At 37.0% G+C, this 26,016-nt stretch overlaps 1 protein-coding gene across 1 annotated transcript in view; it reads right to left on the bottom strand.

The window, feature by feature from the left end:
• Positions 1-703: 703 nt before the first annotated feature.
• The window catches only part of CCDC7 (coiled-coil domain containing 7), a 120,944-nt gene continuing 95,631 nt past the window's right edge, over positions 704-26,016 (bottom strand). Inside the window, exons 14-17 of the mRNA XM_027841566.1 lie at positions 24,959-24,986; positions 24,559-24,624; positions 23,518-23,682; positions 704-763 (exon numbers count right to left, since the gene is read on the bottom strand). Coding sequence (XP_027697367.1) covers positions 704-763; positions 23,518-23,682; positions 24,559-24,624; positions 24,959-24,986 — 319 coding nt within the window. The remainder of the gene's footprint in view (positions 764-23,517; positions 23,683-24,558; positions 24,625-24,958; positions 24,987-26,016) is intronic.

Consider the following 26,016-nt stretch of genomic DNA (forward strand, 5'->3'; position numbering starts at 1 on the left):
TGGTACAGGGAAAAGTTATCGTATTTAGCTATGACTTACATTATATATTGAGTGCCATTAACCTTTTGGATAGATCCTAGACATAAGCCAAACCTAAGCTTTAATAGACTTTCCCCAGGATTCCCTGGTAGAAATGTACTGATCCAGAAACTAAGGGAGGTACCTAACTACCTTTAGGATATGCTCTAGGGCCAGGCTTTCCACCCTAGGACATGTCCACTTAATTCCAGTGCTGGGGCCTCTTGGTGAGAAGAAAAGGCTCTGCCCTTGGGCTTGTGGATTGTTTTTATGTGTGCATATATATGTATACACATAAATAGACACATATGTATTATGTCTCTGTATGTGCCTATGTATGTATGTGTATGTACATATTTATTTAATTTTTTTCCCTGAGAGCTTGGCCATTTTTTTTATTTTCAATTTAGTTTCTGCCATCACCTATGCAACCTATGTAGAGAGTTATTTGCAAATTTTAAAAGTGCCATATCAATATCAATTACTATTATTATTATAATATCCATAAAAGTCTGATGCCTCTTCAAGGTATGCAGATGACCCTTGATCAAAGATTATGCCAGTGAAATGCAAACTCTTGCAGATGATACCATTCTGGAAAATTTTCAAGAACAGTATTAGTATAAGTCTTTCCAAGGACCAGCCTAATTAAACTTGAAGAAACTCATCAACAGTATACTGGCCACTAGATCTGAAGAAACTCATAAACACTATACTGCCCACTGAATTCTTCGTCCATGGCAACCTATGAAACAATGAGAAATACAAAAGGGCCCCCAGTCCAGTCCAGTCCGGTCCAGTCTTCTTCCACTTCTCTAGTGATGAAGATAGAATAGATGAAAAGAGGGCATAAGGTGCTAAGAATCATACAGTTTTTAGGTCATCTATAAATATTAACTCTAGGTAGTCTAAATGTCCAATGATCAAATGGATATACTTCTAAAAGACTAAATCATATAAATCTTGGTATTCCCACAATAAATAAAATCAGAAAACAAAAGTTGTGATAAAGAAGAAAGACTCCCAGATTTTTCTTGGTGGGGCAAATAAATGATGGACTTGGTATGCTCAAAGGCAATAAGAAACATAATTGATGGGACACTCAGTCACCTTGTATGGCAGTGCTCATTATGAACATTAGCAAAAAGACCACCATGAAGATAATTAGAGCTCATGTACTATCTGTTGCCAGGAGATGAAGATGAAGAAAAAAATTTTTACTTACTTTTACTTTACTCAATAAGACCCTCCAAATTAAATCAACATATACTTTAATATTTGGTGACTTCAATAAAAAGATATGAATAGAGGATTATGGAAACTATATTGGAAACTATGTCTCAGGACTGACAAATGAAAATGGCCAAACTTACAGAAGCCTTTTAACTATATATCAAGGATATTTTCTTTAAGACACACACACACACACACACACACACACACACACACACATACACACACACACACGTATATACAGCCAAACCATTGACTTGTTAGAACAAAGATAAATATCAAATTGTTACAAGAAAAAATAAAAATGAGAAGGTATTAAATTAAAACTCTAATAGGGCCTCTTTAAATAAGCTATTGATGCAGCTCAAATGGGAAATGAATAAAAGAATAGACACTGACACAGGCCATCTGCACAGAGGTAGGCCAGAATAGGAACGTGGCCTGTTACCCCACTGAAAAATGTAAACTACCTTGAGTAAATGTAAACAGCGAAAGCAGCTCCAATTATCCAATGGGAAAACCTGCATGTGACTCTGGGCCATCCTTGGCACCATGCCTTCTTTGTTCTGTTTCTATATAATATCTGACCTGGCCTGGAGTTGGTACAGGATCCATTACACCATTTTGTCCTCCTGCAAAGACCGAGTCTGAGTCTCATGAGTAAACTCCCTCAAACAACTCAATTAACCCAACAAACCCTAATAAGCCTACATACACTTATAACCAAGCAGGCATGGGCCCCTCTCTTTCTCTGGTATCTCAGTATTGTCTTGGAGGATCTGCATCCCTACAATTGGCATTTCAGATCAACTCTCTTATATCTAGCCTTACAATGAGCATAGTTGGCAGGATAGTCTACCCTAATATAAATCTTGTGTCCTTACACCATCACTACTTCATAGGGAAGTTTAACTGATATGAATCAACCACCACAATGAGGTAAAAAACCTTAAAAATCATCTCAACTAATAAATTCCTTGCCAAGTGGACAGATATGGAAACCACGGGTAACACTATTTTAGAATGTAGACTATTTATAAAATCTTATAGAGAAGGATGGTGAAAGATGAGCAGTATTGCTTCAAATAATAATAATGGGTGGAAAGAAAAGCAAATTTGCAAAAAAAGCTTGAGAAGAGACTCAATTAAGCCAGATAGCCCTGAGAATATTTAAGAATGAAATTTGAAGTATCACAGCAAGTGGATGAAAAGTGAAAAAATAATGTGACTACTTCTATAGTGAACTATATCAAAGACAAAGAATGGAGCACTTTCTAATATCACAGTCCCTGAGGTACTAGCAGCATGACTACAAATAACATTCCTGTTAGCACACATTGCTGCCTGCAGACTTGCATACAACTTTCTGGGAGAAGTAGTCTTGAGAATTTTCTCTCAAAGAGTGGGACACCCAACCCAACTGTATTTCACTGCATAATCGTCAAGACCACATAATCGTCACACTGGGTTTTTTTTTCCAGTCCAAATATTGATTTATAACCTTTCATCATGTAATCGTCGCATGGTATAATTCTGTATGTCATGCTGCTTAAAAGGTAAACAAAGCAGCAATGTGTTCACCAGTGCCATATGGGTAAGCATTTATCTTTTGTGTATTGTGAGCTGTGAGCTTCGAAAATTCTCAACGTACCCACATGGTCAGTGTATTTCGGAAAGCTGACTTGTGTGGGTTGTTTGGAGCACTGTAGTACTAATAGTATTGTCACTCAACCCAACGAAGAGCCATAGTTGCAACGGGAGTGGGCTCTCCGTGAGTAAATCGCATGATATGGTAAGACTTGCATCTTCCCGTGCTAGGTAAACCATGCAGTTTGTCTGCCAGTGATACAGTTTAGTAATAAATGATTTTTAAGTAATGGCACATTTTTAAAGCTTCATATAGTGATTATACTCCACTTTTTTGCAAAAAAAAAAACAGCATAAAGGATCTAAGACATCTCCAAAAATCTCATGATAGAAAATACTATCCATATCCAGAGAAAGAACTATGGAGTCTGAATGCAGATGGAAGCATCCTATTTGCTCTTTTTTTTTCTCTTGTTTGGTTTTGTTTCTTCTTTCTTGTCTCCTACTGATTCTAATTCTTCTTTACAACATGACTAACGTGACAATATGTAGAACAGGAATGTATATGTATAGTCTATATCAGATTGCATACTGTCTTGGGGAGGGAGGAGGAGAAAATTTAAAACTCAAAAGCTTATGGAAGTGAATGTTGAAAACTAAAAATTAATTAATTAAAATATGGTACGGGAATGTAGAAGTCTTACAGAAGAGAAAGCAAAGGGGAAGAATAGGTGGATTAGACATAGTAAACAGTGAGAACAGCCATATGGAAGGGTAACCAACAGGCCTCAAATCTCTTGGGGAGTTGGGAAGATGTCTACCCCAAGCATGTGAAGACTACCCCGGTGTAATGGGTGGATGAGAACAATTTGTTCCAACAGCCACAAAGGCAACAAAATTAGGTATTGTGGAGCACTTAGAGCTTGAACAGACATCAAAGATACCAAGGTTATCCACTACATCTGGAGCCATCTCTGTTTGTCCCAACTTTTGTCCTGCCAGTGGTCTTTGATGACTCTGAAAGAGAGAGTATAGCTGATGACAATTTACAATGTATTGAGGGATTGACTGTCAAGCTTTCTGAAAGGGAGGATACCAAATACCTGAGGTAAAAAAACACCACCGCAAGTGTTATTCCTCCCTCCTTAATCTTATTACCAAAAAAAAAAAAAAAAAAAAAAGGTTGAGTAAAACCAGTGGATCTTTTGTATATCTTATTTGCATGTAGTTGTTTGCATGTTGTCACCCCCATTAGACTTTGAGTTCCTTGAAAGTAGGGCCTGTTTTTTATTTTACTTTGGATTCCCAGCATTTAGCACAATGACTGGACCACAGTTATCACTTAATAAATGTTTGTTAATTGATTGACAATATTAATATCAATCCATATGTCTTCTTTCCCAGCTGTATTCTCTTTATGAGAATAATCAATAGTTATGGAAGGTATACTTTCTGTAAGTTTTATTGACATATTTTGTTTTATATACTAGTCACTCTCAATATAAATACCTGCTTGCCATTGAACTCCCTTGTAAAAAAAAAAAAAACTGACAACATGACCATGTCTGGTAGTGTATGCAACTTTCTGCCCTGGCAGACCTATACCTCTAAAATGACAGGAAAGGGAAGTTAATTCATCATCTGGCCTCCAGACCAGGATTGTTCATTGTAATTAGCTTATGTTTGGCTGTTTTTAGTGTTATTTTTGCCTATATTGTTGTTCTCCTGGTTCTACTTTCTTTATATGTATCAGTTAATACAAATTGTCCAATGTTTTAAAGGCACCCTCAATGATGGCATAAGAAGAGAATGAGAGGTTTTCCCAATCAATATTGAAGATGAGTCCACAGGGGTACATTTGACTAAAAATTATGGAATATACTAGATCTCACTGTGCTTATTTGTTGACTATGAGAAAGTATTTTATCACATTGAACAGAATGCCATGTTAAAGATTTTCCTCCAACAAAATGTCTTCTATGCATGTGTTAAAATCATGTAAGATTCTACTCAAAGATGTAACAGTTAATCAGCAAGCACTGATTAAGTAAAAATTAGACTGTTTAGCTCTCAAAAAGCCTACATTCTAGTAGGGAGACACAACACATTCACAGGTAAGTAAATATAGAATATGTACAAGATGATAAAGTGATTGGGGTGGGGAATAATACCTGAGAGGGACTGCAGGGCCACTTGAAGGAAGTGGTCCTTGAGTTGAACCATGAAGGGAGCTAGAGGTTATAAGAGTTGAAGGTGAGGAAACACTGATGACTTTCTAGTTCTATAGGCATAAAGCATGGAGACCTATGCCCACCAAAGGCCACTGTCATGGAGGATGCATAACCAAAAGTCCAAGTCAAAGAGTGTTTTCCTTATATATGGCAATATCCTACAGATGCTCCTGTTTGACACTGTTCTAACTGCATCTAGCCTTAGAATACTGCAAAGTCTACTTGCTGAGATCCACAATCACACAAAAGTTCAGCCTAATATCTACGTAAGTGAATAAAGCATACTTGTTAACCAGACTGTGATTACAAACTGAGGTCTTGAATTCAGGTTCTCAAAACCCAGTTTTCCTTCTCATACATCAATTTGGTATGATGGCATACCTACTCTATTTTGGGTGATTGTTTAAAAATAGATACATTAAATAACTTTCACAACACTTTTAATATGCAAACAATTTACATATTATCTAAAGTATTTCATATTGGATACTTTTCTTTTTGATGGCACAATAGACTAGTATTCTCTTGGCTAGGACTTTCCAGTCCTAGGATATACCATACCTTTACCCTGAAAATTATTACTAGGTTTATTACTAATTGAGATATTGCTACATAATCTTTAGATTTCTAGACATCCTATTGAACACCCTAAAAACAAAATTATAGTAAGAAAGGGGAGGAATTTTTTATTCATTTGGAATATGAAGCTATGAACATGTTTTTTTAATTAAATATATTTATATATTTATTCAAGATGTTTAAGTAGGTTGTAATTCACAGCAAAGCAAGCATTATTATGACACTAATGTAAAATACTCTAACAATTGTTGTTCAATTGTGTCTGACTCTTCATGACCCATATGAGGTTTTCTTGGCAAAAATATTGGAATAGGTTGCCATTTCCGTCTCCTGTTTACAGTAAACAGAGGTTAGGTGACTTGTCCAGGGTCACACAGCTAGTGAGCATCTGAGGTCGGATTTTAACTCAGGTCTTCCTGATTGCAGGACCAGAGCTCTATCTACTGAGTCACCTAGCTGCCTCTGTTCTAATAATTAGAGCTAACCAAAAGTGGAATGAACCGAGGAGGTAATAGGTTCACTCAACTAGGAGGCCTTCCAAGTAGAGGCTTAGTGGGGAATGTTGTAGAGGGGTCTCCGGATCATGTGCGCATTAGACTGGATTACTTCTGAGATCCCTTCCAATTTGAAGGTTTTAAGATTCTACATTATACTATACCTTAGATGAATCACTTTCAGTCAATTTTTGTACATGAAGAAGAGAGCAGTTGAGTGACTGGAATTTCAGGTACAGGTGATATCAGCATTTTCTCACATTTGGTTAAAGATCTAATTTTTTTTCCTTTTAACAGCTTTATAAAAATGCATTTTTTTCCTTTGGTAGATAATTTATCACTGTTCTCCTCAAAGACTGCCTGTGATGGCTCTTCTGTAACATGAGGGTTTCAGTTCTTTATAAAGAGAACTAAGCTAGTATGTACTATCTCCTCTTCTCTGCACTTTAGAATTACAAAACATCTAGTATTAGCTAAGAAAATATGAAGAAAAACATTATTTGAAAATGAAGAGAAATCTTCAGTGTATTATCTAAGAGAATGCTAATTAAGCATTCTTGCCTGTATTCCCTTAATTCACAAGAAAAAAATTTTTTTAAATGGAGGCTTGCTAAAAAAGATGACCATAGTAACAAAATTGGGAGCAAGTCATTCTTAAGTAAAACACCATAATCACGTAAATAGATACAGTGTCACAAGGAGTCATAGATAAGAAGACATTTGCCCAATGAAGGGTTAAGAATTGGGGAATGTGGGAGGATGCAGTTGTCCTTTATTCACATTTCTTCCTCAATCTCTTTTTCCTCACTTCAGTTTAAAGAGGAACTACCTTTCCCCAGAAGTTATGCCACTTCATAGTTTCTCAGTCAGCTCCCAAGCTGAGTTTGCTTTTCCCAGAATCTGTTCTCTCTCCCCATGTTACTCAATCCCACCCCACCCCTAGATGGCACAGAGTCAGCTCCCAGATTTCTAGGAATTTCACAGTCTTTGAGTCAGAGGAGAGAGTATATCCAACCCTATCCTAGACAGAAGTTGTCCTCCTCTCAGCTGAGAGCCTTGCCTCATATTTTACTGAAAAAAAAAATTGAGGCCTTTCACTGAGAGCTCTCTTCTTCCCTCCTCTTCTTCTCATATCACCTAGGTGCTTTCTACCACTATCTCTTCCTTCACTCCTATCTCACCATGAAAAAGTGGTTCTTCTCTTTGCCCAGGAAAACTCTTATACATGAACAAGCAATCTCATTCCATCCCGTCTTCTCCAATAGATTGCCACCTCTATCATCCCCACTCTCATTTATCTTCGATCTTGCCCTGTCTGCTTCTCTAATGCTAACAAACATGCCCATGTCTCCATAAACCTTCCTTAAAAAACCTTCATTCAGTCCATCCACGTCATCTCAGTGATCATCTCGAACTCCTTGAAAAGGCTAGCTATAAGAGCTGCCTCCACTTTCCTTCCTGTCACTTTCTTGTTTTTCCTCTCACTTTCTTCCTAGCTCTCTACAATCTGGCTTCCAGCCTCATCATTTATCTTAAATTGTTTAACTGAATATCCAGTTAATGATCTCTTAACTGCTAAATCGAATGGCCTTTTTCCATTCCTCATCCTTCTTGATCCTTCTGTGCCCTCTGACACTGTCAATAACCCTCTTCTCTTTTATAGTCTCTTTGCTCTCGATTTTTGTGACCCTGCTTACTCATCAGTCTCCTTTGCTGAAGACTCATCTGTATCCCAAGAGGTTCTCTTCCATTCTGGTATTGGTCATTGATGATGGTGTTAAGTAGGCAAATCTGACTGAACCATGGGCAAATTTTAAAATTCAGCCTGTCTTCATTAAACAAACATAATCTATTTCATAGCATCTACATACATGCAACAATAAGTTTAATTAGCCAGTTGATAATATCAGATCAATATTTGTTTAAAATTGGAGAACTAAAACTAAGTTAATCAGTGAATAAACATTTATTAAATATCAGCTATGTGCCAGGCACTGTGCTAAGCAATGGGCACACAAAGAAAGACCAGTCCCATTCTAATGGGGAAGACAATATGCAAACAACTATGTACAAACACATTATACACAGAGTTAACTGGAAATAATCAACAGAAGGAAAGCTCTAGATTAAGGGAGAATCAAGAAAGGCTTCCTATAGAAGATGAGATTTAAAAATTTACCCATGGTCATCAGCCAAGTTTTACTGCTTAAGACCATCATCAACCACCAAAACCACAGTGGAATAGAATTTCCTAGGACACAGGTAGCATAAGAGTGGTAGAAAGCCACAGAGTCCTTTCTGGTATCATAAAAATGATACCAGGCTCTGGAAATGCTGTATAAAGAATTCCCTTTTTCTTCCCAACCCCCAACTTTTCCTTGCCTCTGAACAGCCAGACCAGCACACCCACACACCCATGTATATACACCTTCATAGTTCCAGCTTCTGCCTGGTTTAATATCTCCAGTCTCCATCTATAGTCTTGCAATCCTCATCACCCCCCAATCTCACATCAATCTCAAATCAGCTGACTGTCCACTACCAGTTACAGCATCTGGTAGCTAACTGGCTAACAATGTAACTTCCTGAGCATTTGCTGGTTATCTTAACCTAACCACCCCTCAAGCTAGATTGGGAAATTCTCTTCAGAGTAAGTAACTGGGCATATGAAGTGAGTGAGGTTATGGAAGAATTGTCTTCTCATGAAGCACCATCCTCTGCACCTGGCTACCAATCCCTTTCTTTCTTAGGTCATGAATGTGTATCTTTTGATCCTGGTCAGGGTACAGGAACCTGGGTCTTGTCTACTAAGTTACTGAGAATGGAATTTCCCTAAAGGGTCTTGCTTCTCTGTATGTATCTGTGGGAGACTAGAGGGATTCTGAAATTAATCTCTTAATTTATCAGGACACCAGGGGTTGATAAGCAGGATAGGAATTATCCACAAGCTAAACTTCCTTCAAACTTTTTCTGAAATGTCATGACTCTGATGATCTACCCATATCTATTAGTGGAAGGATTTAATTACAAGAAAGAAAGAGAACCTGTCACAGAAGCCTTTTTTTTTCAGGAATTTTCCCATTAATCCCACCCATTTTCCAAACTGCACACACAATCCCTAATCCAATCTCCTCAAAACCCCATTCTTTTCCAGTAAATCTTAAATTGTTCATGCTAATAGTGTTGCAGAAATTCATAAAAATAAAAATAAGAAAATATTTTTTGTCTATATACTTTGGCTCTGAGTGGGAGGACATGAGGGGAGGGGAGAATATTACCTGGGGAAATTTAGGTGATATAAAAAAATGAATAAAATTTACTTTAAAAAATAAATGTAAAAGGCAACTAGGTGGCACAGTGGATAGAGCACTAGCCCTGGAGTCAGGAGGACCCGAGTTCAAATGTGGCCTCAGACACATAACACTCACTAGCCGTGTGACTCTGGGCAAGTCACTTACCCCCAACTGCTTCACTAAATAAATAAATAAATGTAAAGTGATACCTTTTGGGGAGTAAAAATTAAGCTGCACCAATACAAGATGTGAAGCATTTAATTGCAACTAACTACATACTAGTACACAAGAAAAAAAATTACTAGTCATAATGGAAAAGATAATGAAATACATAATTAGGTACTCTTTTTATACAATATATACCTAAAACAGTGAATTCCCAGTCTTAAATAGAGATGTGTAAATGAGAGTCAAAATTGTAGGAAGCATTTGATAGTTTTCCCATTATACTCAGAACTGGTCAGATTTTTTTTTTTCTGAAGTGTTGTGTTCAGCTTTGGAGGATTCAGTAATAGCCAAAAAAGATAATGAAAGGGTTATGATTAAAATAACTGCTATAATTTAACCCATTTAAAAAAAGATTGAGGGACTACTTAAAATCTTCAACTATGTGCTTGATTCTAATGCAGCTGTTCTCCATCTCTCCTGACAATGGACCAATAAGAATTAAATTGTACCACAAGAAAAATATGCTAGACGTAAGGAGAATTTCCTAACATTGAGAATTGTTACACATTCAAATGGATTTTTTAGAGAGATGGTGGAATCTCCTCTGGAGTCTTCAAAAACATGACAAATTTTCATTTGTAGAGAGTGATCTCTGCTAAAGGTGGGCAGTGTCCAAAGGCGCTATGTCCTCCTATTATTATATATGGTTCTAAGCCCTTGTTATTTTGAAGACCTAACCCAAGAACCCACATAAAGTGAAGTCCCTAGATAGGCTTCAGTTGTGGAAGGAATGAAGTTGGGTACAACTTGAACATTTATCCAACACCATATGTGTCTTTTTAAAGATGTGTGCTAACTTTCGTAGCTGTCAAGTATCCTTTTAGAAATACCACCTTTTTAGAAAATTTTATAAAATGTGTGTGTGTGTGTGTGTGTGTGTGTGTATGTTTTACCACCAGAGGGGTGGAAATACAACAAGGTGTTGCATCTTGTTGGCCATGAAGACCATCTCTAAGGCACGAAGGTGTCAGGATCTGCAAGCACACCAATGAACTCATGGATTCTTGAAGTAGTGAAGTGATGAAATACTCTATGTCACATGCAACCTCTGGCTGTTAGAAATCAATTTGAGTTTGTTTAAATCTCTGCCAGTAACTCATTTGCTATGACCAAATAAATTGCTAAATGTTGTAAAGCTTAAACAATTGTACTTTATTGTACAGCAACACCATGCATCTTTCAGGTGGGGCTCTCCTTATTTCATTCCCTTCCACTCTCTGCAGGTTTGGAAGACTTTCCAAAGTATTTCAGAAATTCTATTAGGATCTAAGGAGTAACCCAAAATAAATTTTTGTGAATAATATTGTGTCATTGTGCTTAAGTTTTCTGAAATTTTATCTTATTTAGTAATATTCAATTGCTTCTCTCAAGGGCAATAAATGAATTAGGAATGCTTAGGAATTCTGAAATAATCTACCTGAATAAGACTAATCACCATAAACTTAATAAAACATTGTTAAGGACAAGTTATTCATGAAATGCTATGGTTCCTTCTATACCTGGTATCCTTCACTCTACCTCTTACCCCTCATCTTCCTGCATTACAGCTTTCTCCCATTTCTCCCATTTGCTCTAATCCTATCACTTCCAATAAAATATCCAGTTGTGACTTAAAAATTCTACAGAAATTTATGAGTGCTGGCAATGTCAGCAACTTAACACTCTTGACAACCTTTTCACCACCCTAACTCCACATGAAGACATTTCCAAGCACTCATTAAATGAAGGGATAGCTATTCAGTGTAATCTCACTACGACTTTACACATGCCTTGGAATGACTTCATGATGAAGTTCAGAGAACTGATTATGTTGAAGTCATTTTTACATGAACATAATGCGAAGGGCATTTTAAAAGCACTTTTGAAATAGCTACTGGACTATAGGTTTTGGTAATTCACTTCACCAGGCAGCCACATGAAAGATCAAATGCCTCACAAATTCAAGCATGTCAATTTTTCACTGTTATAATGGCAGCTCCACAAAAGTAGTGCTTCATGTTCTGAAGTGCTACATTCTATCCTTATGAAAAATCTATGTATGTTACATAGAGAAAGTATTAAAGTAACTCTTCCTCTCAAATCAGCCACTGACATGAATTACATTGATAAATTGGGTGTGGCATCTATACAAATGCTCCTTCTCCTCCAGATGTAGTGAAGTCAAGGTTTTCACCTCCATTAGTTTCAAAGCCAATACTTCACTGTCGTCACAGAGACTGACTTGAGTTGTGTATGATACTCTATCATTAGGTCATAGTGAATACTCCAATATTATATTTATATTTATGCAATAGTTAAATGTCTTCATGACTATTTGTCTACATATTATTTCATACTGTCTATGAACTGTTTTCTTTATCTTTCTACCTGTTCACTTTAAGTCTGGCACAGAATACAAGGCAATAAGGAAGGACATGACAAGAAATGCATTCACAAAACAAGCTTCATTATGATGAGTGAATAAATCCAAATCTTATTTTTCTTGAGACAAGAATAGCATATAATTTATTAAAATATAAATAACCCTTAAGGCAGTAAGTAGAGTATTTCTTAAATTCTGACCATGATTGGTAGAATTCTCATCAAACCTGATTACGTCAGTAATTCTGAAACTTTTGAAGATGAATACTATGCATAGAAATGAATATTCTTTAGTATATTTTTGGTTTTTCTGATATCTTACCCACCCACACAGTAATTATAAAGCTAAAAAAACTCTTAAGTCCTCCAAAGATAATGTATAAATGCTTAAGATACATTAATGCTTAATTACCCAAGCTAACAGTTGGAAGCACGGACACAGAGAATATTTGTGGAATAGCAAACTTCTCAGTGGCAAGATTTTCTTTTCATTTATTTATTTATTTATTTATTTATTTTTTAGGCAATTGGAGTTAAGTGACTTGCCCAGGGTCACACAGCTAGTAAGTGTCAAGTGTTTGGTCTGAGGCCAGATTTGAACTCAGGTCCTCCTGACTTCAGGGCTGGTGCTCTATCCACTGAGCCACCTAGCTGCCCCTGACAAAATTTTCTAATACTCTGATATAGTCAGCTTGGTAAACTTAGAAATGTGAGAGTGATGACATTTTTATAGGTTCATAAACAAGTACTCATCTGCTAAGTAAAATTTACTCACCAATGAAGAGGAAGGATATCAATGAAAGGACTGAAGTGTTCAGCTGCATTGGGAGAGGAGGAAAAACATAAAGAGGGTTATGAAGTGAATGGGTATGACTTAATGTGGCAGTGAGGGGCGGGGATGCCTATGAAAGCTTGTGTATCTTAGGAACTGGAGTTTGAAAATAAGTAAAAGGCAAAAATTTACAAAACAAATATTGATATTGAACGAGAAGATTACAAGAAGACATGGATATAGGAAGGACATAAATAAGTAGCAATATGTATCAGAGAAATTACACACATCACTGAGATGATCCACTGAAACGTACTCCCCAAGTCATTCTTCTTGGCAGGCAGTCCAAAGAGATATTTTGAATTCAATTGAACTTCTTCAATTTCTTTTTAAAATCCAATTTTTACATTTACCACTCCACTTCAATTTTAGTAAGAAGCCAAGAAGCTTCTTCTCTTTAATATTATTTTTTTTTAAATTTAGCTGTTTTTTAATCTTCACATCTTTGCCTTCTCTGATTAAGAGCTCCCTCCCCAAGTAAATGACTGTGGTAAGGTAGGTAATGGTATAATTAAAAAAATTTTAGAGCCATGATGGGAATGACCTCTGCCATCTTTTATTTTTGATGGGGGAATGGAAGGAAGTGTGAGGGGAGGAATGGGAAGGCTAATGAAAAATATTTTTTTTACCTTCCTCCTGCTGTTTTGGTATGTGCAGCCTGCAAAAAAAGACAATAAAACTAGAGTGAATTTTAAAAATATACGTGATAAACACAAAATATTTATATCAGCTCATTTGGAAGACTCTAGAATTCATAACACATTTCATTTAGGATAACAATTATCATCAGCCAATCACTATAATTCACTTCTAGAATTTCGGAACTGAAAGGGCTCCTAAAGATAATCTCATCTTTCCTACTGATTATACAGAAAAAGAAACTGTTCCAGGAAAGTTCACACAACTAACTGGAGAATGAGGCAGTAACAGAACCTATGCTTTCAAACTCCTAGGCCAGAATAATTTCCTGCATAACACATTGCTTCACTGAGCGATGAATGAATATGATGGATATTGTTAGGTTCTTCCATTGAATAATACCAGTTATATTAGGCACCCTTTGGAAACTATATCAACTCATTCAGGCCACAAAAGTACTATTTAGTAAAAGTACTCTGTCGATGGATTGTTGATTCTTAATTATTACTTATGGCAAATTTTCAAACTTTTTCTAACGGAGATGGCTGTCAGAACTCTGATTTTCAACTAAATTTTCTTAACTCTTCTGTTGATTCTTACCCTGTAGTTGAAATGAAGCTGTTAAGTCCCCTTTACAAATTCTAGTTCAGCCACCAAGAAAAGTCTCAAATATCCTATTATTCCATCTCTCCCATATTCTACTAAATTTGTTCTTCACCTTCGTCACAACCTCTAATCCTTTGAATCCTCCCCTACAGACTCAGCCCATTAAGCTGAATTTGGGTTCATCTGCCTCTTTACCTGAACCCCATGGCCAACTATTTCAACAAAGCTTTGACATCCTAGAATTTCTTTCTTTCTTCACAACCAACCCATGATGGCACCTTGCAACTCAACAGAAAAAGTAGCTTCTAGCTCTTCTTAAAGTAGTGGTAGTTCTTCTTAAGAAGAGAAGAAAACATCTGGAAATATCACTGTGGAATATGTCAATAGAAGTTGGCAACAGATTGGATTTTTGGCTATCATGGGCCAGCAACTGGGGATGTTTGAGTTAACCCCCATACTCCCACACTACCATCTAAGATTGTTGTGAGCTAACAAGTTCATAGAGTAGACCTGGGATAGTTTGCGTTGTCCCTAGGTGTAATAATTTGGGTCCCATCTATGGACCCTTTGGGCATGGAGGCTATAAAGACAGGTCTAAGACTTTGGCAAGGTGCTCCTGAAACCCCAGGAAATGTACTTGCTAATTGATTTTATGTCCTTGTCAGCAGCTTTTACCTTCCTCTGGACTGTTTTTTTTTTTTTTTTACCATCTTGTGCATTGCTTTTAGCCAGGGTTTATTGAATATATATTTTATTAAAGAATTGTTCATCTGAACCCTCAGGTTCTGAGTGAATCGTTGGAAACATAGTAGATGTGGAAACATGACTGAGACATTGACAATGTAGGAAAATGAAGGCAGCAGATGAGAGAATACTGTGGGGTGTGGTGATTGTAGGTCATGGGGAGTTTAGCAGAAGCAATATTTTAACCTCTGTTCCTATGCAAATTAGAAAATATATTGAGGCCTAATTGGCTCAGGCGACTAAAAACGCAAACTACAAAGCAGCTACCAGAGTTGGTTGGTGCTCTGATGCAAGGGTGGTTGGAAATGATGAGCAAAGGAGTTAAGCTCAACTTGAGGAGTCCTCAGTGCCTACCTCATTAAAAATCCTTCTCTACCTATGGCTAAATAAATTGCCTTTTGTTAACTACTGAATGCCTATGAATATCTTATCTTGTTCCAATACTGAACATAAACTACCAGGGTCTGAAGCATCCCCAGCTTAAAACAGTGAGGATGAAAAACAGATTTAAGCATACAGATAAATAGGTTAGGCTATGGCCAAACCCAGGTCTTTTATTTCCTTTGATGTCTAATGTCTTTTCTACTATATTACACTATGTCCCCCAAAACTTACCTCATCTAATTAGATATTTTGGGAAACCAACAAAAAATTTCAGAAAGAGCTTCCTTAGCCTTAGTTAACAGCAAAACAAACAAATAATCAAGTGCCTCACTCCCACCCCCAGACAATAACAAGGTGATAGGAGGTGATTCTAATCATGCAGATACTACTTGCCAGCTGTATGGCCTTGCCTACATGTGATTTAGGCCTATAGAGAAAGGAAAAGGAAGCAACTTACTCTATCTTCCTTGTTCTCCATTTTTTATACTTTCCTCATGTAGACCAGAGCTGCAAAAGTCATTATTCCTTAAGAAGCTGAGTGACTAGTCTTTAGCAAATTGGTAAGTGGCATAAGTTTAGAAAATTTAGCTGAAAATGGTATGGTATATCCCATCAGTTCTGGCTTTAATGCTTTATAAATTAAAGATCAAAGTTTTCAAACACTTCCTGACCCAGAGAAGCAATATAAACAGAAAATGACTGAGTTTCCTTGACCACGGCTCTGAAATAAAAAACTCTGATATAAACACAAATGTATACAAGTGTAAAAGTTTTCTAGGCTAATATTTGAAAGCTTTCTGATGTCACATTTGAAAAATTAAGAATGAAGGCTAAAGCCATCATAAAAATAGTTCCTTTCATTCATCTTAATTATGCAGAAGTAGGAACTAAGCTGAACATTCCCCACCCCCCAACACATGTATTTGTGTGTATGTGTGTATGTGTGTGAGAGTTGTGATGTAGATTGTTTTCCTAGCTTCATATATACACATATGTAATTGTAGGTGTACATACACAAATACATTCACATGGATTGCCTTCCTAGCTTCATCCAACCTGGGAAGCTTCCATGACTAAGTTCCCTCCACCCTTTTCACCACATTCGTAGCCTTATTCTCAAGACCCAAACCCAAAATGAATTTATCCCTAACATGCACATTGCTATATTACAGTGAGAATTCCTTTCAGTCAGTGGTCATACAAGATGGCCACTGAGATCAACCCTCAAATTGTGATTTTGTATGTGATGTACTATCTTGCAGTGATTCACTGGGAATACTAGCAGTGGGAGATTGGTTTGAGGATTTTTCCCCTTTAATATAACCTTTCTGTTAATATCTCATTTCTCAAATTAATATCATCTTGATAATCTAAGGGGTGGAGTACCTGAGGCCCATGTAGCCTTGTAGGTCCTTGGTTATGGCTTTTTGACTGAGTCCAAGTTTTACAGAACAAATCCTTTTATTAAGGAGATCTGTTCTGTGAAGTTTGGATTCAGTCAAAGGGCTGTACTTGTGGGCTACATGTGGCTTCGAGGCCACAGATTCCCCACACCTAATCTAGAATGTTGGGCCTAATCTCATGAGAAATTTAATAGGGATAAATGCAAAGTCATAGGATCCTAGCTTTAGAGGTAGAAAACAAAAAGCCTTAGAAGTCAAAAACCCTGATTTTATAGATGAGAAACCTGAGGATCAGAAAAGTCATTTTATCTGAGGTCACACAGAGTAAGAGGCAGAGTTAGTATTTGAACCAGGACCTCTGACTCCAATCCAACACCCTCTCATTGCATGACAGTGCCTCAGTTAATATGAAAATTGACAGGACAGTTGAGGAAGTATCTACTTCACTGTCATATGAGGTAAGAGGATAACTGGCAACACATTTCTTTACCAATTTACAGCACTCTAGCATTACTCAGATTTTGATGTAATGCAATTCTCAAAATCTGCATGGGATAATCTCAGGCTGTGTCAGTGGATGTAGCCAAAACATGAATTTTAAGCAAGATATAGCATCAGCAGAATAATGGCTGCCAGTGTACAATATTTACTTTTATAGATTATAAGATATTTCCTTGAGGGTAGAGACAGTTCCCATTTCTTTTCCTTTGTAACCCAAGTGTTTAGCACAATGCCTTGCACACATTATATACAAGTATTTACTGAATGCCTATATATGCATATATGTATATGTGTGTATGATATACATGAATATGTAGTACATAGTATATGTAGTAAAAATATATTCCCATATATATGTATATGTGTGTGTGTACATGTATGTGTGTATGTGTACATATGTATGCATACACACATATAGTTTCCTTTCAGAGTGATCTCATTTTATAGTTCTGACCTATTTTCAGGGGCAGCCTATATTCAGATAAGTACCATAAATCCTACCCATCCTTTAACACCCAGCTCAGATTTTGTCTCCTCTTTGAAACCTTCTCTGGACACATGCCTCTTCTCCTGCATTCCTAGAGCCCTTACTAGCTCCATCATTTATTTATTACTTATATAATTTACTGCCTAGTATCATTAGTTATATGAAAGGCAGAATGGCACAATGGATAGAAAGCGGACTTTGGAAGCAGGAAGACCTGAGGTGAACTCATGCCTATAAAAGAACTCTGTGACTTGGGACAACTCATTTAACCTCTTAATGTTCTAGGTGTCTCTCTAAAATTATGAGTTGCAGAGAAGGTCCTGACTTGCACTGATAGTTTCCTCATCTGAGTGTTCCCTATACCAATGAGATCAGAAGTCACCACCCCAATTGTTAGTAATATTTTCTTGTGTTTCCCCCCAACTAGGTTATAAGTTCTTGGGGGGCAGAGATCATATCTTATAAATGGGCTCAATAAATATTTGTTGATTGACTTGCTGACCTATAAATTTTAATAAGGTTTTTATCTTCCTTAGTGTCCAAATTTCCAAATTCCCCAAACTCCCAAATTCCTGAATCCCTGTGACATGAAACGATCTTACTCCTAAATTCCCAGCCCCTATCAGATTATGTCTTCTCAGTCCTTCTTCATGAAGGCTTGGGCATCTTCTCCAGTGAGGGCAAGTTCTTAGTCTTTTATAACTAGCTCTGCAATATGTCACTGAAGCGTCTTGTTCTTGATGGGGAAATCAAAATATTTTATCATTCAGAGGCCCTTTTTAATCTGTCTTATTTACTCAATCTATCCGGCTCCTTAATCCAAAGTGAAAAGTGAGCTCAAAGTCTTTTAATACATGAGAAAGGGCAAAAATGTGTCTAGGAAAAAGACACCAATGTCTTTTCCCTCAGGCTTATTTTTGTCTCTTTGACTTTTCACAGACCAGCCAAATTTATGAAGGAGAACAGAGGTGGTTTGGAACTGGAAATCCAATCCTTGGAGTTGTTTTGCAGTACCTGGGCAATAGGTTTCAAGGATTACAATTAGGAGGTATAAAGAACACTAGGATGAGGTCTCTGATGGAGAGGCCCAAGCCCCTGGCCCAGAAAGTTTAGTTCAAATAAAAGATTGATGAATCTGAGGGCACTAACTATTGTGAGTGTCTCTACTATTTGCTCCAAATATCTTGGCTTCTGAGGTATCTCTTACTGGAAATGACAGGCCTTATAGCCAGGGTTCTTAAAAGAACGAGACAGGTAACTTAATAAGAGCAGGGAAAAAATGTGAAAGTTTCTCTCCCAACCCACACCCCAGTATTATTGATGGTGCTGTATCTAAGGATGACTGCTTTCCTAAAATAGCCTTTTAAAAGCCTCTTCATAATTAGTGATTTAGAGCACTTTTCATATGACTAATGATAACTTTGATTTCTTCTTTTAAAAACTGCCTATGTATACCCTTTGACCATTCATCATTTGGGGAATGAGTCTTATTTTTATCAATTTGGCTCAGTTCCCCATATATTTGAGAAATAAGGCCTTTACTTGCTGTAAAAAAAAATTTTCCCTAGTTTCTTGCTTTTCTTCTAATTGCTTGTCTGCGCAAAAATTTTTTTAGTTTCGTATAATCAAAATGACCCATTTTACCTCCCTTGATGCTCTCTATTTCTTGTTTGGTCATAAACTCTTCTCTTATTCAGATCTGACAGGTAATTTTTCCCATGCTCCCCTAATTTGCTTTTGATGTCATCTTTTATATCTAAATCATTTTGACCTTATCTTGGTAGACAGTGTGAGATGTTGGTCTATGCCTAGTTTCTGTAAATTACTTTACAGTTTTCCTAGCAGTTTTTGTCAAATAATGAGTCCTTGCCCCAAAACTTTGGATCTACTTGGTTTATCAAACTACTGGTTACTATGGTAATTTTCTTTGGAATACTGTATACCTAATACATCCCACTACTCAACTACTCTATCTTAGTACTAGATTGTTTTGATGAGTAACACTTTGTAATATAGTTTGAAATCCACTATTTTACACATATGTATGTATACATATATATTAGGCTTCCTTCCTTAACATTTTTTTTCATTGATTTCCTTGATGTTTTTGTTCAGGCATGTCCAACTCTTCATGATTCCATTTGGGGTTTTCTTGACAAAGATTCTGGAATGGGTTGCCATTTTCTTCTCCAGCTATGATGAATGAATTCAAAAAGACATTCTGACCTTGCTCAGTATGCCTGCAATTTGACCCTAACTCTTATTCATGTTCATCTTATTCCTAGCTAGATGTTGAAGGACTGTTTATGGTATTTGCTCCCAGGATGCACTGGCCACCCCTCTAGGAACCAAATATTCATAAACAGGAATGCTCTCAAGGATGTTTTGAGAATAGCTCCACGGTATTTGAATGATTTATTTCTGGCTGCTTTCAAAATCTTCTCCTGGAAGCTCCAGAATTTGGCTGCAATATTCATGGGACTTTACATTTTGAGATCTCTTTCAGGAGGTATTTGGTGGGTTCTTTCAGTTTCTATTTTGCCTTCTAGTTCTAAGATATCAGGGCAGTTTTCTTTGATAACTTCTTGAAATATGACATTTAGGCTCTTTTTTTATATCATGGTTTTCAAGTAGAACAATAATCCTTAAATTATCTATCCTTGATCTTTTTTCTAGGTTAGTTGTTTCCCAATGAGATATTTCACATTTTCATCCTTTTTTTCATCCTTTTGACTTTGTTTTATTGTTTCTTGATGTTTCACAGAGTCATTAGCTTCCACTTGCCCATATTTAAGGAATTATTTTCTTTAGTGAGGTTTTGTACCTCTTTTTCCATTTGGCCAATTCTGTTTTTCAAGGCATTGTTTTCTTTAGTATTTTTGTGCCTCTTTTACCAAGCTGTTAATTCTCTTTTCATAATTTTATTACATTGCTCTCATTTCTTTTCCCAATTTTTCCTCTACCATTCTTCTTTGATTTTTAGAATCATTTTTTTGTTCTTTCTTTAGCTCTTCCAGGAATTCTTGTTGGGCTTGTGTCCAATTTGCATTTTTCTTTGAAGCTTTACTTGTAGATGTTTTCACATTGTTCTCTTCTTCTGAGTTTGAGTCTTGAGCTTCCCTGTCACCATAGTTGTTTTCATATATATATATATATATATATATATATATATTGGTGTGATCCAAGGACAGCTATGCTCACTGTTTTCCTGGTCTTAGTCTGGTCCTTACTCAGGAAGGGCCTCCACTCCCTTGCAACTGCAAATGCTAGGGCTCCTCTCTCCTCCCTGAAACAGTGACCAGGAAATAGGGTCCCTGCTCCCTTGAGACTGCAAGTGCTCCTCTCTGCCCTGGAACTGCAACTCAGAACTGGATAATGGGCAATACAGTTGCCAAATGGTGCCCAGTAATGTACCCAGTGTTGGCATGGGTATCCCAGATGATCTCCTTCTGACCCCCTTACTGTCTCTGAGCAGAGAGAGCTCCTGGTACTGTAGCTACTGCCACTGCCATCTCCAGGGCCCATAGTGTGTGTTACCACTGTACTGTTGCTCCTGGTCAGCACCTACCTCTGTGCTACAGACCTTTTCTTCTTACCTCATAAGTTGTCCTGGGCTGGAAAAATGCCTCACCCTGACCTTTTGCTTGCTATGCTGCTCTAGAATTAAATTTGATGCATTATTTTAAAGTTGTTTGAAGGAGAATGTTGGGAGAATTTGAATGCTCCCTCTACTCTGCCATCTTGGCTCTGCCCCTCTGTTCAAACTCTGGATTTTGAATAGGCTTTTGAACTGAAAGAACATTGTAGTTCAATCATGAGTAAGACATATCCAAAGACTTCAGCCGAAGCCATAAGCTTAAAGCCTAGAAAAGCTAGCATGCCTGGTGAAGCTGCGTCTGGTGACATCCAGCAAAAATTCTATGTGTAGCAAGGCAAGAACTGGCATAGATAGGAAGTAATTAACAGGAGCTAATTCTGTTTTCTTGTTAACTTAAAGGCTAACATATCATGAACTCCAGACCCATAGAGTCCTCTAAGGAGTCCCCTACCTAAGGTAGCCCTCTCTGAGACTTCAACCATGTGAGTTAAAGGTTATTCCCAGGGACTACAAAAGCAAATTTGTTAAGCCCTGACTATGAGTCCTTTTCCAGCTTTGACCTATCAGCACGTACAGGGCCTTACTCTGATGAAAGAAATATTGGAAGATGACCCTACTTCTCTTTCCTGGCACCATGTACGTGGGCTCTGCAGTTTTGTGATACGTCTTTGTCTTTCTTGCTATTCCCTACAATTTGCTTTTTTCTTTTTCTATTTTCTCTTCTATATTGTTATTAGCACCCTGGCAAAATAAAGACTGAGGTTCAAATCCCATCTCTGATACTAGCTAGTTCTCAGAAAACAGGAAGGTCTATTATCTCCTTTGCTGTCATGCAATTAAGACTCATCTATTAAGTTATAGATAGGATGTGATCTACTCTGATGCCTACACTGTCAAAAACAAGCATATTGTGAAATAATTATATGAACATCTCTGCACTATTAAGAAACGCTCTTGAATTCCATTAGGCCTGATTATATATATTAGAATGGAAGGAATGCACTCTTCTCGAAGTCCATCCTTAATTCAAATATAAAAGATGAAGGTTTTGTCCTATTTCTTTTTAAGACCCAAATTTTAGTTTGTCTAGAGCAGTGGTCTCCAAAGAATGGGATGCCACACCCCCACCCCCAACCCCCAACTGTGGTATCACTTCAAGGTATATGTAATTATGGGGAGAAATGTCCCATCCCACTTTTGATAAAATATCCAATAGGGATCCAAAAGCCAGTCATGAAACTTATCAACAATACAACTATATCTCTCCTTATACCCCAACATTCCTCTCCCTTACTCTACTGTGCAAACTACTAATCTTGCCTCTTTTAAGCCTAGTGCCAGACCCACATAGTCAATATAACCTGAGCTCCTACCCACAGAAACCTAGGAGGCATCATAGGGAAAATTTTGCCCATCTTGTGGCTGCAATAGGCATGTCTTGGAGGGTGGGCTCTGAACTCTACGGTGATGACCTAAGTAAGAGCCCTGCCTCCCCCTTTCTATTCTGGATGAGACAGAGTGAGTCACAAAGAACAAGCACGGATGAATTGTGATCTGAATCATAGATATCATTACTTTCATTCTGCAGCCTTCCCCTTGGTCTCCCAAACCTACTCATCTTCCAAACTTCCCTATTACTGTTGAGGTCAACATCATCCTTCTTGTCCCCCAGGTTTTCACAACCTTAGTGTCATCTGGATTCTTCATTTTCTCTCACCCCACATCCAAATATCCAACCAGTTGTCAAATCATGTCATTTCTAGCTCCACTTCTTTCACATACATCCCATGCTCACCTCTCACATAACTACCACCCTATCAAGCTCCCATCACCTCTCACCTAAACAGTGACCTCCTCATTGGTCTCCAAGTTTCAAGTGCAGGTATAACCATGTTATCCCCCTACTCAATAAACTCCAGTGGCTACCTATTGATTTGGGGATCAAATATTACCTCATTTTTATCTCATCCTCTTAATTTTTGTCTGAGTTTTACTTTATGTCATTATTAGTACAATAGTACATGCGTATAATTGATAATTACATATACCCATTGAGTGTATGTTCAAAAATACTTTACTAATGTGATCAAAAAGTTTGGAGAATCCTGATTTAGAGGATCACCTGAGCTCAGGCAACCTGTAGTTCTTAAATTATTTCATTGGCCTGCAGATACTTGAAAGTTGGTATTCCTACAGGAAAATAGGCAGTGATGAGGGTAAAAAAAAGGTGCACAAAAGATCAAACAGAATAAATAAGAATAAAGTATGCAATAATATGAAAACACACTTTTTCCTGTACCTGTGATGATTTTGTTGTTTTTGCTTTTTTGTCTTTTTTTGGCTCTCCTTTCCCTTTTTTACCTTTCTTGCTTTTTTTAGAACCTATGCTTTCATTATCATTTCCACTTCCTTTCTGTATTTCAGAATGTGATGCTTCAAGATCTTTCTTGGCTTTTTCAACTTCCTGTGAAAAAAAATAATTAACAATGATTAGCAAGGTTTTTGTTCAGTTCCTCCACTCTATCAACCTCACCATGCCCATCCACTTCAAATTTGTATTTTAGAAGTGCACATTTGCATTGAAAATATGGCCACTACCTAAGAGCTATCTGAAAGTACTTTTTTTTAATTTATTTTATTTTCTATCTCAATATTTAAGCAAATGGAAGAATGAAAACAAAGAGAAGAAGCCCAGAAATTGGTTCCTGGAGCTTGTCCCCTACAGTCTACTAGCACTAACATGAAACATTTGTTACAGTGCATTTGATGAATTTGCCAGGATAGTAGATAAGACTATTTTGCCTCTGTCATTATTATAACTGACATGTTCCCCAAGTAAATAATAATGTTTATTTATTACCAGACCTGCAAATAATTCCTTTGAAATGGAAAGTCCATAGGTGAAAGAGGAAAGATTTACACTCAAAGAATTGAAATCAATTTTATCAAAAAAGGAAAAGTGGTAAGGAAAATTAAATGATGCTGAAAAAAAAAGAGATCATTATATAATTATATATTAATATAATATATTAATTATATATTAATACAAAAACCACATAATTTTCAAAAACATAGTCATTAAGTAACAGAATAGGGGCAGCTAGGTGGCACAGTAGAGTAAGAAGAACCTGAGTTCAGATTCAGCCTCAGACCAAACACTTGACACTTACTAGCTGTGTGACCCCGGGCAAGTCACTTAACCCCAATTGCCATAAATAAATAAATAAATAACAGAATAAAATCTTCCTGTTTTTCATGCAAAATATATGCTGATTAAAAAGTCCTTTATAAGCAATTCCTTAATTTGCAAACTACATCAAAGAGCCATGCTATCCTTTACCTGTAAAGCATCTTTCAATTGTTCCTGAAGAAATTTGTTCTCACTTTCCAGAGAAATTACTACTTTCTATAAGATAATAAGAAAATATTTATTTTTCTTCTTTATGCTCATATTTACTTTAGAACACTTAAAAACAATATTACATTTTACTTGTTTTTAGACATGAGACATATTTTAAATCATCTGATTTTTCTTTAATTGACCATTTTTATTCTTTAGAAAATATTATCATTACTATATTTTAAAGCTAAAACAAGAATTGTAGTCCTTAACTATCAAAGAAATTTCTGGTGACATCACTTAATTGCAATTATGGTGACTTGAAGACATTAGGAGAGAGTGACCTTAAAATATCTAACCTAGAAATGACTATTGTCATACTCACAAGAACTCATCGCACCTCTGCCCTGGTGTTTGAAATGTGACATCTAGACAAACATCAAGGGACAAGTAAACAACAACAACAACAAGCCAAGTTGAGATCCCTCCTTAGACATCACATGACCCCAGGCAAGTCACTTCATCTCTCCCTCAGAGGTACTGTCAATGACACAGCTACAGCGTGTGTGTGGGTTGTCCATGAAGATTATCTGTGTCCATCTGAGTCTGTCTAGAAGTGACTCATAGGGAGGCATGAACAGACATTTCTATAGTCTCCTTGAACCATTCCTCTCCAGGAAGACTTTGATTTCTACTAGGCAGAGAGCCAGAGACTGGGACCAGAGGGCTGACCATTCTACTGTCCTCAGACAGGAAGCCCCAGGCTAGAATGATAGCTGTCTCCCATAAATATTGCTAATCCATAGATACACAAGATTCAGCAATACCACTACTAGGTCTGTATTCCAAAGAGATCATCAAAAAAGGAAAAGGACATACATGTGCAAAAATATACCAGCCCTTTTTGTGGTGGCAAAATATTGGAAATTGAGGGGATGCCCATCAATTGGGGAATGGCTCAACAAGCTGTGGTATATGAATGTAATGTAATATTATTGTGCTATAAGAAATGATGATCAGGCAGATTTCAGAAAAAACCGGAAAGGCTTGTACAAACTGATGCAAAAAGTGAAAGAAGCAGAACCAGGAGAACATTGTGCACGGTAACAGCAATACTGTGAGATGATCAACTATGATTGACTTAGCTCTTCTCAGCAGCACAATGATCCAAGATGATCTCAACAGACCCATTTTGGGAAATGCTATCACACCCAGAGAAAGAACAGATGGTGTCTGAATGCAGATCAAAGCATACTATTTTCTCTTTTTTGTTTTTCCTTTCTCGTGGTTTTTCCCTTTCGTCCTGATTCTTCTTTCACAACATGACCAATGTGGAAGTATGTTTAATATGATTGTACATGTATAGCCTTTGTCAGATTGCTTGCTGTCTTGGGGAGGTGAGAGTGGGTGGAGGGACAGAGAAAAAAATTTGAAACTCAAAAATCTTATAAAAAATGA

Source organism: Vombatus ursinus, unplaced genomic scaffold (genome assembly GCF_900497805.2).
Source record: "Vombatus ursinus unplaced genomic scaffold, bare-nosed wombat genome assembly UNPS02014861.1, whole genome shotgun sequence".
NCBI classification, from domain to species: domain Eukaryota; kingdom Metazoa; phylum Chordata; class Mammalia; order Diprotodontia; family Vombatidae; genus Vombatus; species Vombatus ursinus.